The sequence below is a fragment of the Protomyctophum bolini genome, assembly GCF_963924005.1.
Source record: "Protomyctophum bolini genome assembly, chromosome: 16".
Classification (NCBI taxonomy): Eukaryota; Metazoa; Chordata; class Actinopteri; order Myctophiformes; family Myctophidae; genus Protomyctophum; species Protomyctophum bolini.
The window spans coordinates 4,133,205-4,159,175 of NC_137877.1; the positions used below are offsets into that span (position 1 = coordinate 4,133,205).

The window sequence follows — 25,971 nt, forward strand, 5'->3', positions numbered from 1 at the left end:
TGATGAGTACTGTGGCACTCTGTGCCACACTATGAGCTTGTAGATCTGCTATTTTTCAACAGATAACAGCTTTTAAAATAATGTTTAAAACCTATGAGGCGACACAGATGCGTCCTCAGGTCTAAATGGGTTAAGGCAGTGGTTCTCACAGCCATCAAAATGTTATCCCACAATAATTTATTTAATTAATTCTGTGATTTCAGACGAACTTTCGCTGGAGGAAGACCTATCGACTTCAAATGCAACCTCTGCTGGAAAGGCTACCACCAGTCGGGTTTCCCTGACCCTCTACTATACGCAACATCCAGACCTCAAGGAACGCACCCAGCTTTCCGTGCTCGGACATACAGACATGGGGACATACATACATTGCTACGCTCAGAAACTCCTGACTCCACTCAGAAGAGAATTGGTGTTTTAAAGACTTAAGCACTTACACTTGAGAACTGATGTCTTCTAAATCCTCACAGATTTTAGTTAAAACATTTTGGAACTTCTGCTGGCGGCCACCACCAGTCAGGCTTCATAAAGGAAGGAAACGGACAGGCACGGCAGGCAGCTCATCAAATGGTGGTCCGTGGCTCAAATGGTGAATAACTTTGGCATGAAAAGGGTTCAAACCCACCGCTATAGGGGTTTCCAAATGGACTCTTGAATGTATGCTGCACGATTTCTTGCTCAAAAGGTGAATCTCGATTGTGTGTTCTGTTTATTGCTGTGTAACTGTTATTGCAACATTACTGGGCCTACATAACTAACTCCACACAGAATAGACTTGGTGTTTTATAGAAATTAAACTTGAACTGATTCCACAAAATGTCTTCTAAATCCTTGCAGATTTTAGTTAAAACGTTCACTGTGTTTGGGCCACATTTTAGTATTAGCAAATCTACAAGCTTGTGAGCTTGTAAATCTGCCAACAATCTAACAGCTTTTAAAATTATGGTTAAAGTGTTTGAATGGTATGACTGTTTTCTGAAAAGCCTAGATGTTTCTGTATCATTGGTGTTCAAACGATTTACTCCAATCTGAAAATATGTTGTTCCAGGGACCGCGCTACGAGCTTGTAGGTCTGCTATTTAGTTTTATCCTGAAAATGTGCAAATCTTTGAATATATATTGTTTCAGAGCAAACGTTTTTAAACTCATCTTTGCTTCTGGGTAGTCCCTGGAACAACATATTTTCAGATACTGTAGGTGTCTGCGGCCAATTTCATAATATTTCTGGGGTCCTTGACATAACATAATTTGAGAACCACTAATATAGAAACATAGGTTTTTCAGAAAACTGTGGAAATGTGGACACAATCTTATCCAACATGTTCTGGTGGTTTCAGGAAAGTTGGTGTTTTATAGATTTTAGAAGCCAGTGGTTCTCAGAGTGGTCTTAAAGTGCATTCTCAGCAAAATGACATAAAAATCAACCACTTGTATTCTAAACTTGGTTGTTTACATATTTTTTCTATGTGCCTAAATGATTTCATTGTAACCTTTTTTTTTCCTAATAAAGAAACAAAATTAAGTATACATTTGCTGCTTTATTATGTTTCTATAAATATGTGGGAGGGAGGTGAGCATGGGGGAGGATCGAGGGGTGCGGGGTCATATGGGGGGGGTGTCATAAGACAGCTCCACGCTGTCCTGCTGCTGCCGTCGTAGCTGACGTTCGAGTCGCGGCAGAGAAGCGGGGCGCCGGCTACACGCGCGTCGGCGCGCACGGCACACGCTGATCAAGAACGACGCGGCCACATCGTGCGACGCGCCCGGCGGAGGACACGATCGGCGGCGCGCGGCGACCGCCTCCCGCAGGCGGCGCGCCATAACTTGCTAGCTGGGTAGTTTGCATTGTACAGTGCGCTCAGTGCGCTATTTCCGAACGCGCCCATACTGTTGCTTAACGACGACATGTCTGTGACTATTATATTTACATCTGCCCATGTGAATGCAGCATAACGTTGTGGCAGGATACAAACGGCTGTATCCCCGGTGTGTATAATAATAGTGTGCAGTGCACATGAGTCATTAATGTAGGACTGTCCAGGCAGGAGTACAGACCTGCACACTGCAATCAGAGTTATAGTGATGTCAGCTTGATGTGCCACAGAGCTTCATTTTAGTTCAGTTTGGCCAACAGTAAGGACCTGTGCAGTGTGTCTTTCCTGATATGTGAGTAGCATTAGTGGTGGGTGTTTTGTGATTATTTGTTTAGTTAATTCAGTAGTGACTAGTGTGCCATCTTGGTTTGTGCTATATTTATGCGAGTGTTCCAGAACATGCTTTCTTTCACTGTTTGAATAATGTGTAAATGACTAAAAGTGAGTGCTGTTACTTGACATACATGTAGCTTAATTGCCTGCATTTTATTTGATAGCCAACGAGGCCAGTGAATGTAAATACTTATTTTGTGTGCGGTTTCTCGTAACAGCCATTTCATGTGGACACTCAAAATGTCATTAAAAACGGATTGTTTTTGCATATAGAAAAGACTGCTTGCTATTTTTGGTATTTTGCCATTTTGAGTGTTTTGGGAGTATTTTTCTGAGAGCTGGTTCAGCGGCAATTTTGGCTCATACAACGTACAGTAGCCTACAGTGAATACTTTTCGCTGTACTGTACTGTACTGTACTGTACTGTACTGTACTGTACTGTACTGTACTGTACTGTACTGTACTGTACTGTACATTGACAATACATTGAATCTCTCTCTCTCTCATACTACCTTCACACTAGGCAAAGTGTGACATACAGTACAGTATGCACAGTGAAGCTACTGTGCAGTACATGTGTGTTGAGACTCTTCAGACTCCACCTTAGCCCGTAGTAGTTGCCATAGCACTTGCCCGAGCCCCCGGCGACCTTGCAGTCTTATATGCAAAAGCTAAAATATGAAATTTAGATGTAGACGTGTTATGTACAGTAGACAGATGCCAGGTCCATATTGAGCTGGCATTCTATTCTCTTTATTCAGAGTGCAGCCATCTTGCCAGCAAGGTGATACCTAGGTGACACTTCCCATCGAGAGCCCATTCATCCAAACCGAAAAGTCCTCTCTGATTATATTAAACAATGTCAAAATCACCAACATTGCAGCTGTAAGTGCTGGAGTTTGGAAGTGCTCGTTGACTATCACTCAACGGCCCAGGCGCACCACCTGTTTAGAATGTGCACATAATGCGGGAGGCAGCAGGAGGTTGCTTTACTGATAACGAGCGCTTCCATACTTCCATACTTAAATAATCATCTGCAAGGAATTTCTCGTAGCTCATAAAATGTCTATACGGTGGATTTTTATTAAACAAAAAACTCAAGCTTTCCCTACAGCTGCAATGTGTTGGTAATTCTGACGGTGTTTCATATAATTAGAGAGGACTTTTCTGTTTGGATGAATGGGCTCTCTATGGGAAGTGTGAGTGTCACCTAGGTACTGGCAAGATGGCAGCCGTGTGAATATAGGACTGTCTTTTACCATCAGGGCGACGGTACATGGTACCTTCCCTGTAGGCTATAGGGCCTCAAGATCGTTTGTTCCCATAAGTATAGGACTTATGAACAAGCAGTTCCGTGCATAAAGTGTGATGTGATGCCTCTTGGAACTATGACTGGTGGCCTTCTGTTGGCATTGTTTCTTTATTGTCTATATGTACTGTCATGTGATCTGTTTGTTTCCATATGTTTTATGTATATCCTGATGACTGCTGTGCACAAAACAAATTTCCGAAAGGACAGATAAAGTATCTATCTATATCATCAATAGTGTTTATAGTTTCAAATGTACGGATACTCTACCGTTAACAATACACGGATGGTACGTTGTTATAGTTTACTTATGATCCTAGATGTCTATTTATATGCATTTGATGTATTACCTTGTGTTGTTCTTGCTTACTGTAAATCGCTCTGGATAAAGAGCATCTGCTAAATGCCTACATTGTAAATTGTAGGGATGTGTAAATGTGTCCAAAATGAAAATCGATTTGTATAATTCAATATTAACGAGCGGGTTAAGATTATTCTTTTTTTTTATGAACCCGTCCCTACAAATAAAAATCTTCCCCCAAGGGGTACCTAAGCCAAAAAAGGTTTGTGAACCCCTGATGTAGATGATTAAGAATAATTTTAACTCTTGTGAGTTAATAAGGGTCCATTTTGTTACTAACTCCATCTTTTGGATGAGGACCACCTGGAGCCCCCTCAAGGACCACTGGTGGTCTCTGGACCAGTTTTGAGCCAATTGATCACCAGGCAAACCCCAGCCTAGGCCTGATTAGGTCCATTCCCAACACCTGCTAAATCCTCCAAACATGCAGCTACACAGACACATCCCAGGCACACTTTGGTAGGCCTATAGCCCTGTCCTGTTTGGATGACAATATTATTGCCTTTCCAACAGATTTTCATTAAAATTAACGATTATCAATTAATCGGACCCATCCCTAGTAAATGGTTGGTTTCCGTGTTATCGCTAAAGCGTTTTCTCGTCTTCTTTCCACCATAATTCTAGGCAAGTGCATCACCAAGAGCTGGGTGTGTGACGGCGACATCGACTGCGAGGACCGCTCCGACGAGGAGTCGTGCGAGACGGCCGTGTGCAAGCCGCCCAAATACCCGTGTGCCAACGACTCGTCCATCTGCCTCACGCCCGACAAGATCTGCAACAGCAAGGTGGACTGTCCCGACCGCTCGGACGAAGGGCTCGTCTGTGGTGAGTGTACTGTCCACCCCACTGCACACACACACACACACACACACCAACAGCAAGGTGGACTGCCCCGACCGCTCGGACGAAGGCCTCGTCTGTGGTGAGTGTCCACTGTCCACTGCACACACACACACACACACACACCAACAGCAAGGTGGACTGCCCCGACCGCTCGGACGAAGGGCTCGTCTGTGGTGAGTGTACTGTCCGCCCCACTGCACACACACACACACACACACACACACACACACACACCAACAGCAAGGTGGACTGCCCCGACCGCTCGGACGAAGGCCTCGTCTGTGGTGAGTGTACTGTCCGCCCCACTGCACACACACACACACACACACACACACACACACACACACACACACACACACACACACACACACACACACACACACACACACACACACACACACACACACACACACACACACACACACACACACCAACAGCAAGGTGGACTGCCCCGACCGCTCGGACGAAGGCCTCGTCTGTGGTGAGTGTACTGTCCGCCCCACTGCACACACACACACACACACACACACACCAACAGCAAGGTGGACTGCCCCGACCGCTCGGACGAAGGGCTCGTCTGTGGTGAGTGTACTGTCCACCCCACCCCACTGCACACACACACACACACACACACACACACACCCTATACTGCTGCATGGAGGGCTTCTCAAAGTGGGGGTCCCAAAGGATTTGGGGGTGGGGGGGCGTTCTCCAGGTGATTTGCTTAACCCATTCTGACCTGAGATCAGATTCATACGAGGTTTCCACTGGACACACACTGGTCTGATTAACCCATGCTGACCTGAGATCAGATTATAAAAAACTCAGTCGTTATTCGATTTAAAAAAAATAGCAGACCTACAAGCTCATAGCGCGCCACTCGGTGGCGCGCTATGAGCTTATAGATCTGCTATTTTTCAATAGCTAAAGCATAACATGATGCTAACACCAAAATTGCTTCCCGTTCAGAATGGGTTCATCTCTCACGTACTGTACTTAAACATTACAATAAACATTTATCTGCACATTTCTGAAGTGACAATTTAAGGACTTGCCCTTTTGTAACACATAATGAAAAGAAGAGGGGGAACAATATCATTTAGGCTACTGCGTGAAAAGTATTCCAATATGCTCTTAAAAAAAGGCCAAATTATTATATTATTCAAATACGACCTAAAAATGAGGCAACACTTTTGAAAATAGCATCTAGATCAGAATTTGTGGAGCATGCCGATCTGTGGAACTGAGTCGAACTAAATGTATAAATGCCAAATGTCAAAATAATAATATGTTTGCGCACGGTGTCGTGGCCTGAAAAGGTTGAGAACCAGCGCTCGGCTGCATCCCACATGCTGAGTGGTTGTCCTTATCACATTGTAAACGTATTGATTTGTAACTCTGGGCTGTTGAGCTGTCCGCACGCAGCCTTCATTAACACCCACACAACGTTCAAACCCATCAACCATTGCTGCAGCTCCAAATGTCCCCGATTAGCACACAACTACAGCTGAAACTATGCACAGTAAACATGCACCTCTGTGGGGCGGCTGTGGCTCAGGAGGTAGAGCAGGTCGTCCAATGATCCCTGCAGGTTCGGCGGTTTGAATCCCGGCTCCTCCTCCTCCTGTCCACATGTGGAAGTGTCCTTGGGCAAGACACTGAACCCTACACGGCCTCCAGTGAGTCGGTCGGTGTGAGCTCGCCACCGTTGGTGTGTGAATGTGGGGAAGTGAGGACGCTGGCGTCGACTGTTCGTCGCTTCACCTCCCTGAACCGTTGTAAAGCGCTTTGAGCACTTGGGAAAAGCGCTATAAAAATGCAATTCATTATTATTATTATGTAGCGGCAGCGGTTCAACGTCGTAGGTGTCATAGGCTAAATCACGGGGTTGTTCCGACACAGCCAGGAAGAGCTAAAGAGCAGTGATCCTTATTCTCCTAAAGTTACAACTGTTTCCCACAGCTTGAAGTGCCCTGCAGGGCGCTGCGCCAAAAAAAAATCCACTGGGCATCCATCAGGTGCGTTGTGAGCACTAAAGCATGATGCGGGGAGGAGGAGTGTACCAGTGAGTCTTTACCATAGAACAGAAGCCTTTATCACACCCCATGAAGCCTTTATTTTTATTTTAAAATGTTTTTCAGCATCCCTAAGCCAATCATTTGAGGTTAGGGTCATGGGTCAGTTGAGTCACTTTAACCCATTTTGGGGCGCGAACCCCTTTTGGTGTTTTTAAACATTATGTTATACTTTAGCTATTGAAAAATAGCAGATCTACAAGCTCGTAGCGCGCCACTCGGTGGCGCGCTACGAGCTTGTAGATCTGCTATTTTTTTTAAATCGAAGAACGACTGACATAGAAACATAGCTTTTTCAGAAAACTGTCAGGATGTAGAAGACATTTTTTGGAAAACAACTCCATTTGTTCCACCAGGGTGACAACAACAACAACAACACTACCTACCGTCTTGGCAAGATAGAAAAAATAAACAAACAATAATTCTGGAAGATAGACTCATCACGATGAATAAATGAGCTAACATTGATACTGTGCAAACAAACATTGCCTGAAAATGTGACTCTTTTTTATATTGCCACCCGCAAGCTATTTAACCCATTTAGGCCTGACGTCAATTCTACAAAATGACAGTTTTCTAAAAAACCTCATGTTTCTATGTCAGTTGTTCTCAAACTATTTCATGTCAAGGACCCCCAAAATGATATGTAAGTGGCCGCCGACCCCCATCTGAAAATATGTTGTTCCAGGGACCCCCAGAACCAACATTTTAGTTAAAAACGTTCGCTCTGAAAGAATATATATTCAAAGATTTGCGCCACATTTTCAGTAAAAATTAACAATAATAATAAAGTATAACATAATGCTTAAAACACCAAAAGGGGTTCCCGCCCAAAATGGGTTAAGATTTTATCACAGCTCTTTTTTTCTAATCTACTATCACTAAACCGTTTAAGCGGAAAAATAAACCATGTTGACATACTGTGGTTTTTCTTCTCCTCTTCATGGCGGGTTTGAGAGAACATGTTACCTAGCTTAGTGAAGCAGCATCGTGCTACTACACAGCGCTCGCATCACATTCATTTTTCATCATATTTAATAACCTGGGTCTACACAAGAACGTGTTTCCCCAGAGGAACGCTGGCTACATCTCCTCTTCTCTCATCGCTCAGATGAGACGACGATAGCCCAGCATGGTGTTGATTCAGAGACCGAGGGGAGAGGGAGAACATGAGGCAATATCTTTTCCTTTTCCTGAATGACGCTGTTTGTCCAACGCACCGTTAGCCCATTTTGCGCGGGAACCCCTTTTGGTGTTTTTGGAGCATTATGTTATATGCTTTAGCTATTGAAAAATAGCAGATCTACAAGCTCATAGCGCGCCACCGAGTGGCACGCTACGAGCTTGTAGGTCTGCTATTCTTGAAAAATCGAAGAACGACTGACATATACGTAGAAACATTTTTCAGAAAACTGTCAGGATGTAGAATAATAATAATAATAATAATGGATTTTATTTATAACGCACTTTATATTCATCAGAATCTCAAAATGCTACAGCAGTGAATAAAAGCAAAAGAAACAACACACCATTAAAAACAAAGAACAGGAACATTTAAAACATAAGGGCTGTAAGGCTATAAAAATGCTTTGGTAAAAAGGAAAGTTTTGAGTCCTCTATTAAAAGTGTCGACCGACTGTGGGGCTCTCAGGTGGGCGCGGAGAGCGTTCCACAGTTCGGGGGCGACCGAGCAGAAAGCCCGGTGGGTCACCCATGGTGCGTAGGTTGGTCTTAGTGGGTTTGGAGGAGGTTGGTGTTTGAGGAGCGGAAGACTTTTTTTTTAATCTGATCTCAGGTCAGAATGGGTTAGAGAGGGTTATAGAGATGGGTCTCCGGCGAATAGCTCCTCCAGCTGCCCGATAATCTCTCTGAATGAGTGTGTGTAAACGTGTGTAAACACCCAGGGTTCATTCTGTGTGGGACGTCACTTTAACCGAGCCTCACGAGGGACCACTGCAGGACACGGAGAGAGAGAGAGCCTTGTGTTATAGGCTCTAGCGGTATCGCCTGATTTTTAGCAAGGGAAATAACTGTTCCCACTATAAAAGTAGATCTAGATCAGGTTGTTGCATTCAGACTGAGACAGATCTCAGTCATATCAGATTTGAAAGCACCTCTGAAGGTGGCTCCACATTAGAAAAAAATCCAATCTGGATGTGGATCTGATTCAGGCTAGATACAGCCATACAGGCTAGATTTGGCTGCCAGTGTAAATGGTGCCTGTACTTACTTTTCTTTTTTTATTCACAATTTTTATCCCACGATTTTGTAACCCATTTTTCACCCCTGTGTCAATCATCTAATGTGATCCTGGGCTCTACACACCCTCCACCAACCTAGTCCCCATATATGGGGGACAAGGGGAGAGCAACCTAGTCACCATATATGGGGGACAAGGGGAGAGCAACGGACTTGAACTCATGCTTCCTTCATGCCTGAGTGTCCAAGTTGCTCCTTGGTTCTCTTCCTCCCCAGATAAGTGTCTGGTGGCCAGAGGGGGCTGCAGCCACCAGTGTTAATTCCTTTGGTTCTCTTTCCTCCCCAGATAAGTGTCTGGTGGCCAGAGGGGGCTGCAGCCACCAGTGCACGGTGGCCCCGGGTAAGGGGGTGGTGTGCTCCTGCCCCCCCGGGCTTCACCTGGACTCCAACAACCACACCTGTGAGGCCGTGGACTACTGCAGCCGCCACCTGAAGTGCAGCCAGGTGTGCGAGCAGTACAAGACCACCGTCAAGTGCTCCTGCTACCCCGGCTGGAGGCTGGACCCCGACGGAGACACCTGCCACAGCACAGGTACGTTAAAACTGGTTCCCCCTCGATTTGATAGCTTGTTTTGTTCTTGTTTTTTTTTATCTCTGTGATCCCGATCTACAAAAATCTGTAACATTCTTAGTGGTAATATATAACTCTGAGTCAAATTAACACTCTCAGAGTTACAGGCACTGTAACGAAGACTCTCACTCCTATTCATATCAGGAGGAGGGAGAGTTGGTCATTGGACATTTAGGGCTGTATTTTGCGTGTCTGAAGTACCAGGTCTTATTCCCTAACTTGGGGCTATTTGGCTATTCTGAGTGGCCAAAGAGCATTGACCACGCCTCCAGGTCTTTAGTTTACTCAAGTTAGGGAATAAGACCTGGTACTTAAGACACACAAAATACAGCCCTTAGTCTCCATATATGGGGATATTCGACTAGGACGTCGGGACTATGTGACATATGACGTGTCTAGTACGACTATTCCTATATTTGGTCCGGGTTGACCTAATGCTGATATCAGATCAATATGATAGAACCCATATATTATGGATCTTATTGGGAGGATCTTATTGTGGTGGGTCCTAACCTAAGTAATCAGCAATAGAGCCTTGAGTTATATTATAGGCCCACAAAGACCAGTTTGTATGTTGTCCCACGGCAGTGTCGCACGCGGAGCATAGTCGATCTACAAGCCCACATCAAAGAAAATATCAAAGTAGCAAATCCACAAGCTCGATCGAGCTTGCGGATTTGCTACTTTTGATGCTACTCAAGTATAACCTGACGCTGCCAGATCCAAAAAGCTTGCTACACAAATTTGTTTCACAGCTTATTTGGATCTGGGATCGCGGAAGCAAATTCGATGACGGGGCTGTTCCTTTTTTTCAAGATACATGGTAGATGATTGGATGGGAGCGTCTGTCTATCACCGTGTGGGCGTGCAAACACAACCAATCATATCGACGTGTCTATATACCGTCCCATCCGCTTTTGCACATATCCCGCCTTTAGCTCACGCTGATTGGTTCGGTACGAAGCAGATCTGACTCAGGGCTCAACTCCGTCAGAGATCCCAGATGAGTGTTGTGTTGGGGAATATGTTTCCGCAATACCGCCCTCATCTGGCAGCGTCAGGTTAACTCAAGTACAGCAGGACGTTAATTTGTGGGGGAAAAAACGTTTGAATATAGATATCAGAGGTTTCTAATAATTTAGTCACATATTTATGTGACTAAATTTGACTGGGAGACTGCCATTGGATTTTTTTGAATGTAAGTTTTTTTTATGTCATATGAAAGCAGGGAATCATAGCTTCAAATTGACATTGGTTGTCCAGTTTGACCCACCAGTTTTGGAGATATGGCTTATAGAGTAATGTCTTGCAGAAAACAGCGAGTTGAGAGAACTAGATCACTTCTGTGGTCTCTAACATTACACCTAGCTACATGTTTAAGCATTTATTTCATATTTACATTTCACCTCCGACACTTATTTCAGACATGCTCTGGTATGTGAAGAGTCTGCCTGTGCTATAAACTCATTCCGTTGGTCCAAGCTAAAACCTGATCGATCAATTAAATCAAGCATGCTCTGAAAATGCACACGGCCCTTAATTTACCCACTTCACCCAGTGGTCAGATGGGTGGTTCATATTTTTCCATATTTTCTTAAAGTGGGCCCTGATCCAGGGAACGGTGGGGAACCCTCTCTGGCATATTATATCGACAGACGCAGGTGTCGGTAGCAGTTTAGTCCAGGAAGCACCCTGAAGAGGGGCTGGTTGCTGTAACATCTGTGCAAGCCTCACGCTGCTCCCAGCCATTACGGAAACACGTAATTGATCACAGAAATAGCAGAGATCATTATCTTTATCTGTGCAAAGTGGAAACCTTTTACGGTGTCGCTCCGCAGGAGGTTAGCCTAGTCTATAAATGTGTTTGGTGGGTGCGTGTGCCTGTCCGTGTCTGCGTGCGTGTGTGCACTCAGCCTGCACTCAGTGGTCCCTTCTGAGTGCAGGTCTCTTATTTCTGCCTTGTTTCGTCTCCTTCTGGTTGTTTTCACTTGAATACATTAAAGTTTTATTTCATTTTTCGGTGATAGTGGATGTCCAAAATAGCAACATTACAGCAACCAATTTGGCGCGACGAGCGGCAGGACCACTGAGGCAGGACTTGACAATCCTCCCCTATTATATAGAGTGTGCTGACCAAATAAAGAGAGGACCCTGTCCCCAGTTAAACCCTAGGGCAAAAAAAGGTTTCAGTTAAGGCCTATTACTAGTCTGGATTTTCGGTGGGTGAGGTGACCACCCCTCCGGTGGTGAGGTGACCACTGCTCCGGTGGTGAGCTGACCACCGTAGCTGAAATAACGTTGAGCGGGGGTGAGTAAAAACAGAGAGAAGGGCTGGAGCGGTGGCGGTGGTTTGCTCTTCACCGCGGCTCGTGACGTCATGTTGTAGTTCGGTGGTCACCTCAGTGACGTCAGGTTGTAGTTCGGTGGTCACCTCAGTGACGTCAGGTTGTAGTTCGGTGGTCACCTCAGTGACGTCATGTTGTATTTCGGTGGTCACCTCAGTGACGTCATGTTGTAGTTTGGTGGTCACCTCAGTGACGTCATGTTGTAGTTTGGTGGTCACCTCAGTGACGTCATGTTGTAGTTTGGTGGTCACCTAACCACCGAAAATCCAGACTATGAATGAGCCTTAAATTTAGTCCACACTCACCCCTACCCCTTCCTAGAGTGGTGGCTTTCACTAGCAGGGGAAAGTTTGTTGAGTTAATTAGGTCACCAGCAGGTGTATAATTTCATTCAGTTAATCAAGCCCACCAGGCTCATTCTTCACTGCAGAGTTGTTGTGAGAGGTTGTGCCGTGCGTCCATTGACAGTAAGTGTGTTTGGTTATGCAAAAAGTGATGTTTCCATGCTTATGTTCGATCTACAGTAAATGCCTTGTCTGTATGTTGTGTTTTTGGCACTAACTGCTAGAGTTTTACCACTCAAAGCCTATTGTGTGAGATCTTGTACATCAGTGCTTGTTGGTTGATACATTTGATTGTTTACTGATTACCGGTGTATGAATATGAATATGCTGATTCCAAATCACCCACATCACTGAATTAAGCAATAATTATTACACGAGAGGGTGTGGTTTAACGTGATTATTGCCACGACAGTGATGCTGGTCCACTGAAGTGGTGAAAACTATAGCTAGCCTAGGCACCGAGTTTGCTAGCGCTCTGATGGGAAAACAGAGCAGCTGAATTATTTGTTTTGATGATTAGGTGGTGAATGGTGCTAGAAGGCCGTTTTTTCAACCAATCGGATTGCTTCCTCGAAACGACCTGTGGTATAATGCTCCTTTAACCCATTCTGAACGGGGACCCATTTTGGTGTTAGCATCATGTCGTGCTTTAGCTATTTAAAAACAGCAGATCTACAAGCTCGTAGCGCGCCACCGAGTGGCGCGCTACGAGCTTGTAGGTCTGCTATTTTTGAAAAATCGAAGAACGACTGACATTTTTAGAATCTGATCTCAGGTCAGAATGGGTTCATCAGACCAGTGTGTGTCCAGTGGAAACCTCGTATGAATCTGATCTCAGGTCAGAATGGGTTAACCTAGCGTTCACATAAATAAATGGTAGATGGTGCATTTATAGCGATCGCTCTAACTCCTGAGACACGGCCGCGCCATAAAGTCAGCATCAGAGCTGACTCATTCATCTATACCGTTGTACGCACGCACACACACACAAACACAGTCACACACACACGCACACGCACGCACACACACATGCACACGCGGGGGGCAGCATGTGCTTACGCCTCACCTTTCTAACGCAGATCCATGCAGAGCTAAGAGATAATTGAAGTTGAGAAGTGCGGCGGAGCAGCACAATCGCAATGTGCTTGTGTTAGCTTCACGTCTCACGGAGAGAGTGCTGAGGAAGTGGGACAGCCCAGTCTGTGGGAATGGGGCAGAAAGATGGTGATTTAAGGGTGCTGTCGTTTTGAATTCCGTCCGCCTTGCGCTCTGCAGGGGCGTTGTTGTAGACATGTCTGCTCCGATCTGTCTATCTGCATGGATATAGAGAGATAACCCAACGTCTGGCATCACAGAGGCTGCTATATCTTTATGGATATAGAGAGAGAAACCCAACGTCTGGCATCACAGAGGCTGCTGTATCTATCCCTCCGGGTCAGACATGTTTTTGTCTATTGAAAAAATACCATAATGGGGTCATCTTAGATCACGTCATAATAAGAACTTAGAAGGGTAGACACTATAAGCTTCGGCTTCAGCCTACACCTTTTTGGTCTGTTTCTTTTGCAAAACAAAATGTATTGATTTGATTGATTTGTTATAATGACCAAAACAAATAAACTCATCATCAACTGTCTTTCAGCAAGAAACAAATCTATGAAAAATACATTGCAGATATACAAGATCTGCAATTCTTTGAGTAGCATGCTCTGTGTGTGTGTGTCTGTGTCTGTGTCTGTCTGCATGCGTGCGTGTCAGTCAAATTCATGTCTGTGACCGACTAGTTCCCCGTGCAGGCGGAGAGCAGCGCTTTTGTGTCTGTCTCTCTGAAGTTCCCCTGCGTTGTTTATCCCTTTAATACCGCACAAACCTGAGTGTTACGTCAACCACGCTTTGCTGGGCTTGACGGCAAGCCTTCCTGCCTCGTTGTCGACATGCTGGTATCAAATAAGCCATCCAACCACTCCACAACCTCTTCAAACAGGGAGAGGTGTGTGTGTGTGTGTATAATATATATACATACGTACATGCCCAATTCCCCTGGCTTGTCACATTCAGATTTATGGACCTCGTTTTGATTACTTGCTTCTCCATTTCACTCCAAGATTGATGGCAGTTGTGGCGCTAATCTTACATTAAAGTGCGTAAAAGAACATGGAATTTTCTTTCCTTCGGAGGATCAGAATTGTTACGGCGCAGGCATAAATCAAATCTTTGCATACATACAAAATACAAACATCCTCATTTAACCCATTCTGAACGGGAACCCCTTTTGGTGTCAGCATCATGTTATGCTTTAGCTATTTAAAAATAGCAGATCTACAAGCTCATAGCGCGCCACCGAGTGGCGCGCTACGAGCTTGTAGGTCTGCTATTTTGGGTTATCCCCGGGTTATATTTGGGTTCATCAGACCAGTGTGTGTCCAGTGGAAACCTCATATGAATCTGATCTCAGGTCAGAATGGGTTAATGATGACATAGGTGTTATTGGATTTGCAGTCAGCTTGCCAGGCTTTCCTTTTTATTTCTTTTTTTCCTTTCTTTTTTGCAGATCCGAGGTTTATGTGAATATACTGTAACACAATCATGGATTTGTCTTAGAAAGAGAGGCTTTGGTTATGAACTAGACTTCAGGCCCTCTCTCTCTCTCTCTCTCTCTCTCTCTCCGTGTCTGCCTGCCTGCAGTGCTACAGTACTGTGTCCATGATGTAAGAACAGACTTTAATTGCATTTTGTAGCACAGCTAGCACTCGATCTGTTCTCCACCAAAATGTATTCTGCCACGAATGTTCTGCAGATAAGGCTTACAAAAGGTGCCCATTCTCATTTCTCTTTTTAGAGAAAGACGGTGATAGCCAAGTGTGTGAGTGTTTCATTAACAGTGAGAGGGGGGAGAGAGTGTGCCATGTGCGTGTATGTGCGCGTGTGCAGTGCGTTTGTGCGTGTGTGAGGGTGCGTGTGCGTGTGTTTGTGTGAGGGCTATGCTCTTGTGCGAGTGCGTACGGGATGCATGCATATGCCTCCATTATACATACTTGAATTTGTATGCGGCGTGTTCAATCCTCACATTTTGAGCTCATAGGCCTACATCTGCTGCTTATGATGCTAGTGCATGATCAAGTACAATATGGCGTTCATTTACAAAAAAGTGTGTCTGACTGTGGCAAGACTTGGTCTTGTCCGTTGCATTTTCTTTTGATTTTCTGTTTTACACACCATATACATTATACAGTATTATGGTTCTTATTTTGATCATAAGACCCAATTACTGAATGTCGACGTCTCCAGCTTTTCTACACAATATGTATGACATGACATTAAGTACGGCACATCACATCAGTAGTCAAATATTTGTGGTTGTCAAATATTGTATAATTTGCGAGGACCACCATACTGTCCATGTGGTTCCATTTGTACACAAACTACAGAGTTATACAGTCCTGTTATTATGGACATTCAGAGCTATAGTTCTTTGTGTTTCTGGTTAATAGTATTGTCCACTCATTTAATATGATAGTTTAATAATAGTGTTCATATTGCAAGTGCAGGCGGTGTGCGGGTCTTTGTGCATTAGACTTTGTTGCCTTACTGTATATCAGGGGTTCTCAACCCGTGCGTCGCAACCCCTCGGGGGGGGTCGCCAAATTATTTTGGGGGGTCCCCACATTATAAAAAAAAATGAATGGCTGGAAAAATGGAAATGAAGAGTTTACATAGTACACATACATGCATAAACTGTCCTTAATGATTAGATCTGGTTTCAGTATTCATTTATGATATATTTTCTCTATTGTTAATAAGGATATTTTTGCAGTCAGTTTGTATTGGGGGTGAGGAGACTATTCCTGTGTGACGGGTGGAATGACGTTTTGTGTAATAGGGCGTGAGTGTCTGTTTCTTTAAAGAATACTTTTAAGTCTAGTTTCCCATTTGTGTTAAAGTTTGGGCCCTTGAAGATTGTTACATCAAGAAAGTCAATCCTTTCTGTGTGTGTCACATATTTTATCGTTATGGATCTATGATGGCTATTTAAAACATCAATAAATTCCTGGAATTCTTCTTTGCTATGTTCCCATATTCCAAATATATCATCCAGACATCTATAGTAATGTGTCGGCCTATATATCACAGTATGGCATGGTACAGTATGTGGCAAACTTGTAATGTTGACAAAATAACATCCACCACAAGCTATCATGCAGACGAATGAATGACCCCTGGCCTGTCTGTCTCTCTCTCTCTATAACACCCCCCCTCCACCCCACACCACCCCACCCCATCCCATCCCAATCCCCCCCAACCCAAACCCCACACCTGAGCAGATCCGTTCGAGGCGTTCATCATCTTCTCCATCCGCCACGAGATAAGACGGATCGACCTGCACAAGCGTGACTACAGCCTGCTGGTGCCCGGCCTGCGGAACACCATCGCCCTGGACTTCCACTTCAACCGCAGCCTGCTGTACTGGACGGACGTGGTGGAGGATAAGATCTACCGCGGGAGGCTCTCCGAGTCTGGAGGTAAACACGCAATGCTACGCTACGCTATGTGGTGGAGGATAAGATCTACCGCGGGAGGCTCTCCGAGTCTGGAGGTAAACACACTGTTAACGTACAGTACATGATGTGCTACGCTAGGCTATGCTATGCTACGCTACGCTACGTACAGCCTGCTGTACTGGACGGACGTGGTGGAGGATAAGATCTACCGCGGGAGGCTGTCTGAGTCTGGAGGTAAACACACTGTTAACGTACAGCACATGATACGCAATGCTACGCTACGCTACGCTACGCTACGCTAAGCTACGTAGCCAGTGGTGGAGGATAAGATCTACCGCGGGAGGCTCTCCGAGTCCGGAGGTAACACACCGCAACATACAGTACATGGTCGCAACGCTAGGCTAGGCTAGGCTACGTTACGCTACGTAGCCAGTGGTGGAGGATAAGATCTACCGCGGGCGGCTCTCCGAGTCTGGAGGTAAACATACTGTTAACATACAGTACATGATACGCAACGCTATGCTATGCTACGCTACGTAGCCAGTGGTGGAGGATAAGATCTACCGCGGGCGGCTCTCCGAGTCTGGAGGTAAACACACTGTTAACATACAGTACATGATACGCAACGCTAGGCTAGGCTACGCTACGTAGCCAGTGGTGGAAAGTAACTAAATACATTCACTCAAGTACCTATAAGTAAAAAAAATGTAGGTCATTTTTTACTTTACCGGAGTATTTTCAATAGGCTACTTTGATGTCTGCTACATCTCAAAGACAAATACAGTACTTTTTGCTACACTACAATTATTTGAAAACCTTAGTCACTAGTTACTTTGTAGATTTTCGGTTATTATTACAAAACACACATGAAACACTTCAGCCCTATTTAAAGGAGAATGTAATACTAGAAAGCTTTCTTACCTTTATTTGTAGTTGTTACGTCCTCATGAAAGAGGTCCAGGTGTTATTTGGGGCAAAAGTGCATTATTGGCTATTTCCCCTACCACTTGGGATACTATTTACATTTTGAAGAGAGAGAGCGATGTTCTAACGTCCCATAGCTGGTGGTGACGGAGGCATTGCTTAGCAACAGAAGTAATGTAAGCTGCTCTGGGGCTCAACCACTATATACATGGAGTATATGTATATATATTTATGTACCTAGCTAATAACGTCCCATAGCTGGGGGGTTGCAGATCTGCACGCTAGCTCACAACACATGACTATGAGACATGTTTTGAGCTTCTACATTTTCAAAGGATGTTTTTATTTTAATACATTTTAAACATAATAACTTGAATGTGAAACGGAACATCCTGCATTATTATGAGTACGTTTTGCTTTTGGTACTTTATGTGACCCGGCAGTGAACGGTACCGGGAACCACTTGTTCTATAACACCATCTGCCAGTCTGATACCGTGAGCAGGTTCTGTTCTGTCTCATATAACCCACCCTAGATTTACCCCCTGCTGCTCCAGGGACCACAAAGTCCACAACGGCATGCTCTCTCTGTATGTGCCTTCAGAGGACGATGATTTGAACTTTCTTTCTCGCCAGTGCATCCGTTGCAGGCTGTAAATATACGCGTTCCTTCATGTCCCCCTCCGGAGTCATATTATAGGAAAAGCCTCTCGGTCTCTCTCCACCTTTATATTTCTCCCCTCTGTGAGATAAACACAAACAGCTCCATAGTCACATCCGCGGATAATTGTAAACAGCTGGATTAGAGACAGTGAGGGAAAAGCTTTTTTTCCTACCATGGTTAATGGAACACAGCAGAAAGCAATCTCCTTTTATGTCAAAGTGTTTTCTCCAGAGTTCATTCTGAGCCTTTCTCTGTTTGTTTGTTTTTATGGGGACAAACAGAGAGATGCTCGCTTGGCTCTCTGAATAGACAACAATAAACACATTTTGACCTGAGGTCAGATTCTTAAAAATAATGTCTTCTACTTTACATCTGAAAAAGCTATGTTTCTATGTCAGTCGTTCTTCGATTTTCCAAAAATAGCAGACCTACAAGCTCGGAAAATAGCACATCTACAAGCTCGTAGCGCGCCACCGAGTGGCGCGCTACGAGCTTGTAGATGTGCTATTTTCCGAGCTTGTAGGTCTGCTATTTTTGGAAAATCGAAGAACGACTGACATAGAAACATAGTTTTTGCTGTGACAACGGAGGACAATTTCCAGATAAATAAAAAAATCTCTGCGATACGATTCATTATAATTCTTATACCGTCCCATTATTCTGTCTGTGTTTTATTCCCAGGCGTGTCGGGCATCGAGGTGGTGGTCCAACACGGCCTGGCCACCCCCGAGGGCCTGGCCGTGGACTGGATCACCGGCAAGCTGTACTGGATCGACTCCAACCTGGACCAGATCGAGGTGGCCATGCTGAACGGGGACCTGCGCGCCACGCTGATCGCCGGGGGCATGGAGCACCCGCGGGCCATCGCCCTGGACCCGGGCCAAGGGTACGTACACTGGGGCTTTATACCCGCTTTATACCCGCGGGCCATCGCTCTGGACCCCGGCCCAAGGGTACGTACATACCGGGGCTTCCACTTCTAGTGATGTGGCAGCGGTGGCCGAACGGTTTGCGGAGTGGTCTTGATATCGTGAAGGTCGCTGTAGTTCGTATCCCCGGACCGGCACGTTAAAATTACCACCGCTGAAGTGCCCTTGGACAAGGCATTGAACCTCTACCATGACATGTTCTATGAGCAGGGCCTGGCTGTAAACAAGTTCTTGAGCTTAGTCCAGTTACCCTGGGTAAACATAGTACCTTTCCTTTCCTTACTAGTTGACTAGTTGCCTAGTTTACTAGTCGACTAGTTGTTATAGCGCTTAAAACGTAACCTGTCGTTCCTTATTGGCTTGGATTGGATTGGGTTATAATGTAAAAGAAAAAAGTTTTTTTTGTTTTATTAAATAATATTTGAACATTTAAAAACTGTGTACAAACTATAATCTAGCATTCTAGCTGATCTTGAGGGCTACAAAAAAACATGACTTTTTTTTCTTATCAACTAGTCAACTAGTACCAATAAGGTTAACTAGTGGATTTACTAGTCGACTAGTAAACTAGTCGACTAGTATAGAGCGTCACAGTCCCGCCCCCTTTCATGACGACGCCAGGCCCAGGAAATGAATCACAATGCATTTTTCTCATAGACATTTCATAAAGTATTTATTTAAAGACCTTTTAAGCGTCGTACGAAGCCAACTCTAGTCGTGACAAATCATGACAACACACAATATTTTGGACCAAACAAATAATTACAAAGAAGAAAAACAACCAAAAAAGTGTGGTAACCTGCCTTTCTAATTATTTGTTCGGCCCGAAAAATCGTGTTTGTTGTCATGATTTGTCACGACAAGAGTTGGCTTTGTCCGCAGCGTAAAGGTCTTTAAATAAATATACTTTCTGAAAAGTCTATGAGGAAAATGAACGGATAATCATTTCCTGGGCCCTGGTAGGGGGTGGGACTGCGGCGCTCTATAACATATACGCCACACACACACACACACACACACACACACACACACACACAGACAATGCAGCCCGCCACACCGTAGCCCCCGCCTCGCCTCAACATGGCGCCATCCATCACGCTCTTAGATTATTGGAATAAAGTAAAATAAAAACCCCCCTTGTATTCTTCACTTCCTCATCTGCCTTTGATGTATGAAGATGTCTGCTGTGTTAGGGTCCATTAACCCAGTCTGGGCGGGAGCCCCTGTTGGTGTTGTTTTAAGCATTAAACGTTATACTTTAGCTATTTAAAAATAGCAGATCTACAAGCTCATAGCGCGCCACCGAGTGGCGCGCTACGAGCTTGTAGGTCTGCTATTTTTGGAAAAATCGTGAAAATGTGTCACAGATCTTTGAATATATTTGAGCGAACGTTTTTAACTCAAATCTTTGCTTCTGGGGGGGAGGTCCCTGGAACAACATATTTTCAGAGGGGGGTCGGCAGCCAATTACATTTTTGATGGTTTACTTCTTGACATGAAAATGCTAGAGAACCACTGACACAGAAACATGGGTTTTTTTCAGAAAAAATGTAGACGACATAGAAGACATTGTTTAGGTCTGAATGGGTTAAGGCTGCAGATATGGAATACATCAATAACGTCCCCCCCCCCCTGGTCCTCCTCGGCCTCCTCACTGGTGACAAGTGACGTCGCTCTTCTCACCTCGCCTTGTCTTCTCCTCTCCTTCGCCTCATATAGTTCTCATTTTATTTTATATTCTTTCTTTTGTATTTACTACACTCTTCTCTGCTGCTTCTCCACCAATCTCCCCCCCCCCCCCCCCCCCGTCCTTGAAAAACAATCATGCAAGGAAGTTGGAAAATATAAAAGCATAACATAAGTTTTGTGTTTTTTATTTGCTTCTTCGTCGTGCCCCGCGGAAGGAAGTCTCCCATAATATATCCCCCGAGATAATATCTTGCTTATTCTACCGAGACGTGCAGTGAGGATCGTCTGTATGGACTATTCCAACGATTTCATAATAACAAAAAATAATGTAATCACATTCATATCCCGGGGGCGCCTACGCTACGTCACACCGCCGATCCGAACGATATGCCAAATATATGGAGATCTCTGTATATCTATCCAAATAACCATTGGCCATTGGATTTTTTCATTTTTGTCATTCATGTCATATGAAAGCAGGGAATCATAGCTTCAAATTGACATATTGGTTGTTCAGTTTTACCCACCAGTTTTGGAGATGTGGCTTATAGAGTATAATGTCTTGCAGAGAAACAGCGAGTTGAGAAAACAGGCTTGAAAGGTTCACTTCTGTGGTCTCTTAACGTTACACCTAGCTACATGTTTAAGCATTTATTTCATATTTACATGTTGATTTCAGCTCTGACACTTATTTCAGACATGCTCTAGTATGTGAAGAGTCTGCCTGTGCTATCAAATCGTTGTGAGCTTAGAACCGTCTATTTTCGTTTAGTTTAGTTTCGTTCTGTGGATCATAAATTACCTCGGTCTTCAGGCAACTATAAATAAAAAATACATCGCATGAATGAACCTGGGACGTATCCTCAGTGATGTTTCCTGAGGTCAACGGGGTTTCGGGTCTTCTAACATCATACCCCTCACTCAGGAGACCCAGCCGGGGGTCGATCAAATCCCGACTCACGTCCCAGTAGCTCTACCCTCGATCAGTCCATCAGGGAATGATTAGCAAGGCCACACAATCCGTTTGCTCCGGAACTATACTCTGCCGGTACTGGGAGGAGAACCAAAATCTGGCGCGTGGAAGGACTATAGGCTCTGTGGGTTGACTCCTGACCGGGCCCCTCCTACGTTACGTCTCACCAGGTCCACTCCTGCTCTCACCGGGCCCATAGGACCTGTGCGTTGCACCAGACTCCTGGGGGAGGCGGCCTTTTTTCCGACAGCATTCTAACCGACGGGGCAACGATCCGATCCGCAGCGGGGGGACATTCGCTGCGATGCGAAAAAGCGATGGTCCGACATGCGCTGCTCCCGTGCTTGCGGTTAGGGTTCGGTTAGGATTGAGGTTTCGGATCAATATGCTGTCGGAAAAAAGACCTGCACCCGAAGGACTATAGGCTCTGTGGGTTAATTGACTCCTGACCGGGCCCCTCCTACGTCTCACCAGGTCCACTCCTGCTCTCACCAGGCCCAGGACCTGATGTGCGTTGCACCAGCCTCCCGGTACCAGGCACTGACTGCATTCAAGGAGTGGTGGATTATATAATGGCCCTCCTAAACAACTATAGTCATTCATAAAAGTCACAAAACTCCGGTGAAACCCTTCATGCTCCGAGGCTGTACAGTAGTTACTGTACTTAACCCATTCTGACCTGAGATCAGATTCATACGAGGTTTCCACTGGACACACAATGGTCTGATTATAACCCATTCTGACCTGAGATCAGATTAAAATAAATGTCAGTCGTTCTTCGATTTTTCTAAAATCGCAGACCTACAAGCTCGTAGCGCGCCACTCGGTGGCGCGCTACGAGCTTGTAGATCTGCTATTTCTCAATAGCTAAAGCATAACATGATGCTGACACCAAAATGGGTTCCCGTTCAGAATGGGTTAATGGACTGTGGAACAGGCCCATTTTGAACGCCTGCCAGGCCTTTCAATTAGCTCAGGCATCAAGAGCAAAGTATTGACATTGCTCATGTTGCATTTTGTGGTGTATATATATAGTTACATCATGGCAGATGCTGTTAAACGTTTTTTACAACCTGGCATCCCTCGTCATTATAGGTAAAAAAAAGTTTAGGTGCTTTTGTGTCCTATACGATAAATGCAATGGTGTAAAGTAGGTGACTATGTACTGTACATTTCCTCAAGTATACTGTACACTTTTGACGCATTTAAAACTTTACTGGAGTATTTCCAGTTTTTCGTTACTTTTACTTTCTACATCTCAGAGGGAAATATTGTACTTTTGCTCCACTACATGTATTTGAAAACTTTATTTATTTAGTTACTTTGTAGATTACTTTGTAGAAGGCTATAGGGCTTAAGTGGTTAAATGAAGCACAGTTACTCACTAGGATGAGAGCATCTTTCAACCACCATGGGCTTATGATTGCACTCAGTGTCCAGTGTACTTCAAATTAAAGGCAGAAAAAAAAGCCAGACATTCCTAAAAAAATCAATTTAACACTCTTTAAGAAATGAGTAATCTGCTCTTGCACTCGCCTTCCTATAGCACTCTTTCACATTTAGGAGGATGACTGCATCTCATGGCTGTTCGGAGTAGGATTAATGGGCGCTTTTGGTGCCTTAAGGCGAAATTCCATTCCAGGGCAATAATTCTAATCTAATTACTTGAATCCACTCAAAGGGAGCAGAGCCATTGATCGGCCACGACCTGATCCAATGAATACAGCTATTGATCTGGCCAAGGATATTTCTTTCCAACACCCGTTTCAATGTCGTCAGTGTGTGATTTAACCCATTCTGGGCGGGAACCCCCTTTTGGTGTTTTAAGCGTTATACGTTATACTTTAACTATTGAAAAATAGCAGACCTACAAGCTCATAGCGCGCCACTCGGTGGCGCGCTATGAGCTTGTAGATCTGCTATTTTTGAAAAATCGTGAAAATGTGCCTCAAATTTGGAATATATATTTTTCAGAACAAATGTTTTTAACTGAAATCGTTGCTTCTGGTCAGATCTTTGAATATATTTGAGCGAACGTTTTTAACTCAAATTTGCTTCTGGGGAGGTCCCTGGAACAACATATTTTCAGATGGGGGTCGGAGGCCAATTACAGATATTTTTTGGGGTCCTTGACACGAAATATTGAGTGATAGAAACATAGGTATTTCAAGAAAACTGTCAGGATTTTTTTTCAGGCCTAAATGGGTTAAAACGTGCAAACCCTCCGCTCCCTTCCGTCTCCCCCCCCCCCCCCCCCCCCCCCCCAGACTTCGTGCGGACCAAAGGCGAGACAGTCAGGGGCCCGTATTTTCTGAGGGGTGGGGGGAGGGAGGGAGGGGGAGGGGGACGCGATGATGGTCAGAGCAATGACAGTGTTCATTTCCAGGCCTCATTGAGCTGTGAAAAGTCATAAAACTAAAGCAGATGGCCTTTTTTCCCCAGCCCAATGTCACAGATGTTCTGAGCGCTACACTACTGGACCGCCCGGTGCTGTTCTATCGCGACGGTCAACACCGACCGACACGGACGTTCTCTGTGTTTATGGGCTTTGCTTTACACCACATCACCGTGTACGCAATTATGTGCTGGCTTGTCTGTCGATGTCGTGATCGCTGCTGACAAAACTGGCGAGAGATATGACTGGGTAGATTGTCTACGGTTGGATATTAACATTGATTGTGATGTCTGTTTAACAGCCCTGGGATGAGTTTCATAGTGGTTACTGTGAAAATTGGGTTTTCGTCAATTCGTAATTTTTATGAATTGTGGGGTAATACAGTTCTACTCTTCTGTCCAAGTGGCGAGCAGCGTTTTAAGTTAGTTGAAGGTTAAGGAAGTGGGCAAACACTTCGCCCCCGCTCGATCATGATTGGTGGAAGGCCCCTCTCTATCCTGATTGGATGAAGGCTGGGCCACCTAGCCAAAAACTAAACTACGCTTTTTTTACCCCCCACCCCCCACACACGCTATGAGCTTGTAGATCTGCTATTTTTGAAGAATCTTGAAAATGTGGCACAAATCTAAGTTTTTAACTCAAATCTTTGCTTCTGGGGGAGTCCCTGGAACAACATATTTTCAGATAGGGGTCGGTGGCCAATTACATGAAAAAGGTTTAACACCACTGACATAGAAACACAGGTTTTTCAGAAAACTGTCATGATTTACATTTATTTTCGACGTCAGGCCTAAATGGGTTAAGTGAAATCACTGAATATACATTTTTAACCGTTTGTGTTCTCGTTACAGGATCCTGTTCTGGACGGACTGGGACGCCACGTTCCCTCGCATCGAGGCGGCGTCCATGAGTGGCGGCGGCCGACACATCGTGTTTAAGGACATGGAGATCGGAGCCTGGCCGAACGGACTCACGCTGGATCACCTGGAGAAGAGGATCGTCTGGACCGACGCACGGTACTGCGCCATTAGGAGTCTAGCTATCATGTTGTGTGCAGAGTGGACGCACGGTGCGCCATTATAGGCTAGCTATCATGTTGTGTGCTGTGTGTTGTTTGCTTCCAGTCACTAGTTTAAAGTCTCATTTCTCATGTCATAAGATTGTTTTTGGAAAATGATGGTCCCATTTATTTAAAAAAATACCATAAAGTCGCGTATGTTATGAGGGGCGTGGCTACCGTTACAGTCTATGAACGGGAGCCACCCCCCGTTCGAGTCAAAATAAAAACCAACTAAGAAGAAGGGGGGAAGTACCGCCTCGTTGTCTGGGCCAGTCAATGGCCAGCTGGGCCCAAACGGATCTAGAAAGATGGCGATTTACAATACAAGGACTGACTGGCTTCATTTTACGTCCATATCAGACCTGGCGAACGCTTGGTCCATATTTTTTTACAGTCTATGGGTTGGACGCACAGTGCGTCATTAGGACTCTAGCTATCATGTTGTGTGCAGAGCGCTAGACACTTTTAAGCCTCAATTACCAAGTGTAAATCACTGCTGTCTCCGTCTGGGATTCTGTTTTCAGC

At 44.8% G+C, this 25,971-nt stretch overlaps 1 protein-coding gene across 1 annotated transcript in view; it reads left to right on the forward strand.

The window, feature by feature from the left end:
• The window catches only part of lrp1bb (low density lipoprotein receptor-related protein 1Bb), a 634,358-nt gene that overhangs the window by 340,975 nt on the left and 267,412 nt on the right, over nucleotides 1-25,971 (forward strand). The window contains exons 22-26 of the mRNA XM_080786185.1: nucleotides 4,502-4,702; nucleotides 9,341-9,586; nucleotides 16,637-16,834; nucleotides 19,082-19,286; nucleotides 25,238-25,402. Coding sequence (XP_080642311.1) covers nucleotides 4,502-4,702; nucleotides 9,341-9,586; nucleotides 16,637-16,834; nucleotides 19,082-19,286; nucleotides 25,238-25,402 — 1,015 coding nt within the window. The remainder of the gene's footprint in view (nucleotides 1-4,501; nucleotides 4,703-9,340; nucleotides 9,587-16,636; nucleotides 16,835-19,081; nucleotides 19,287-25,237; nucleotides 25,403-25,971) is intronic.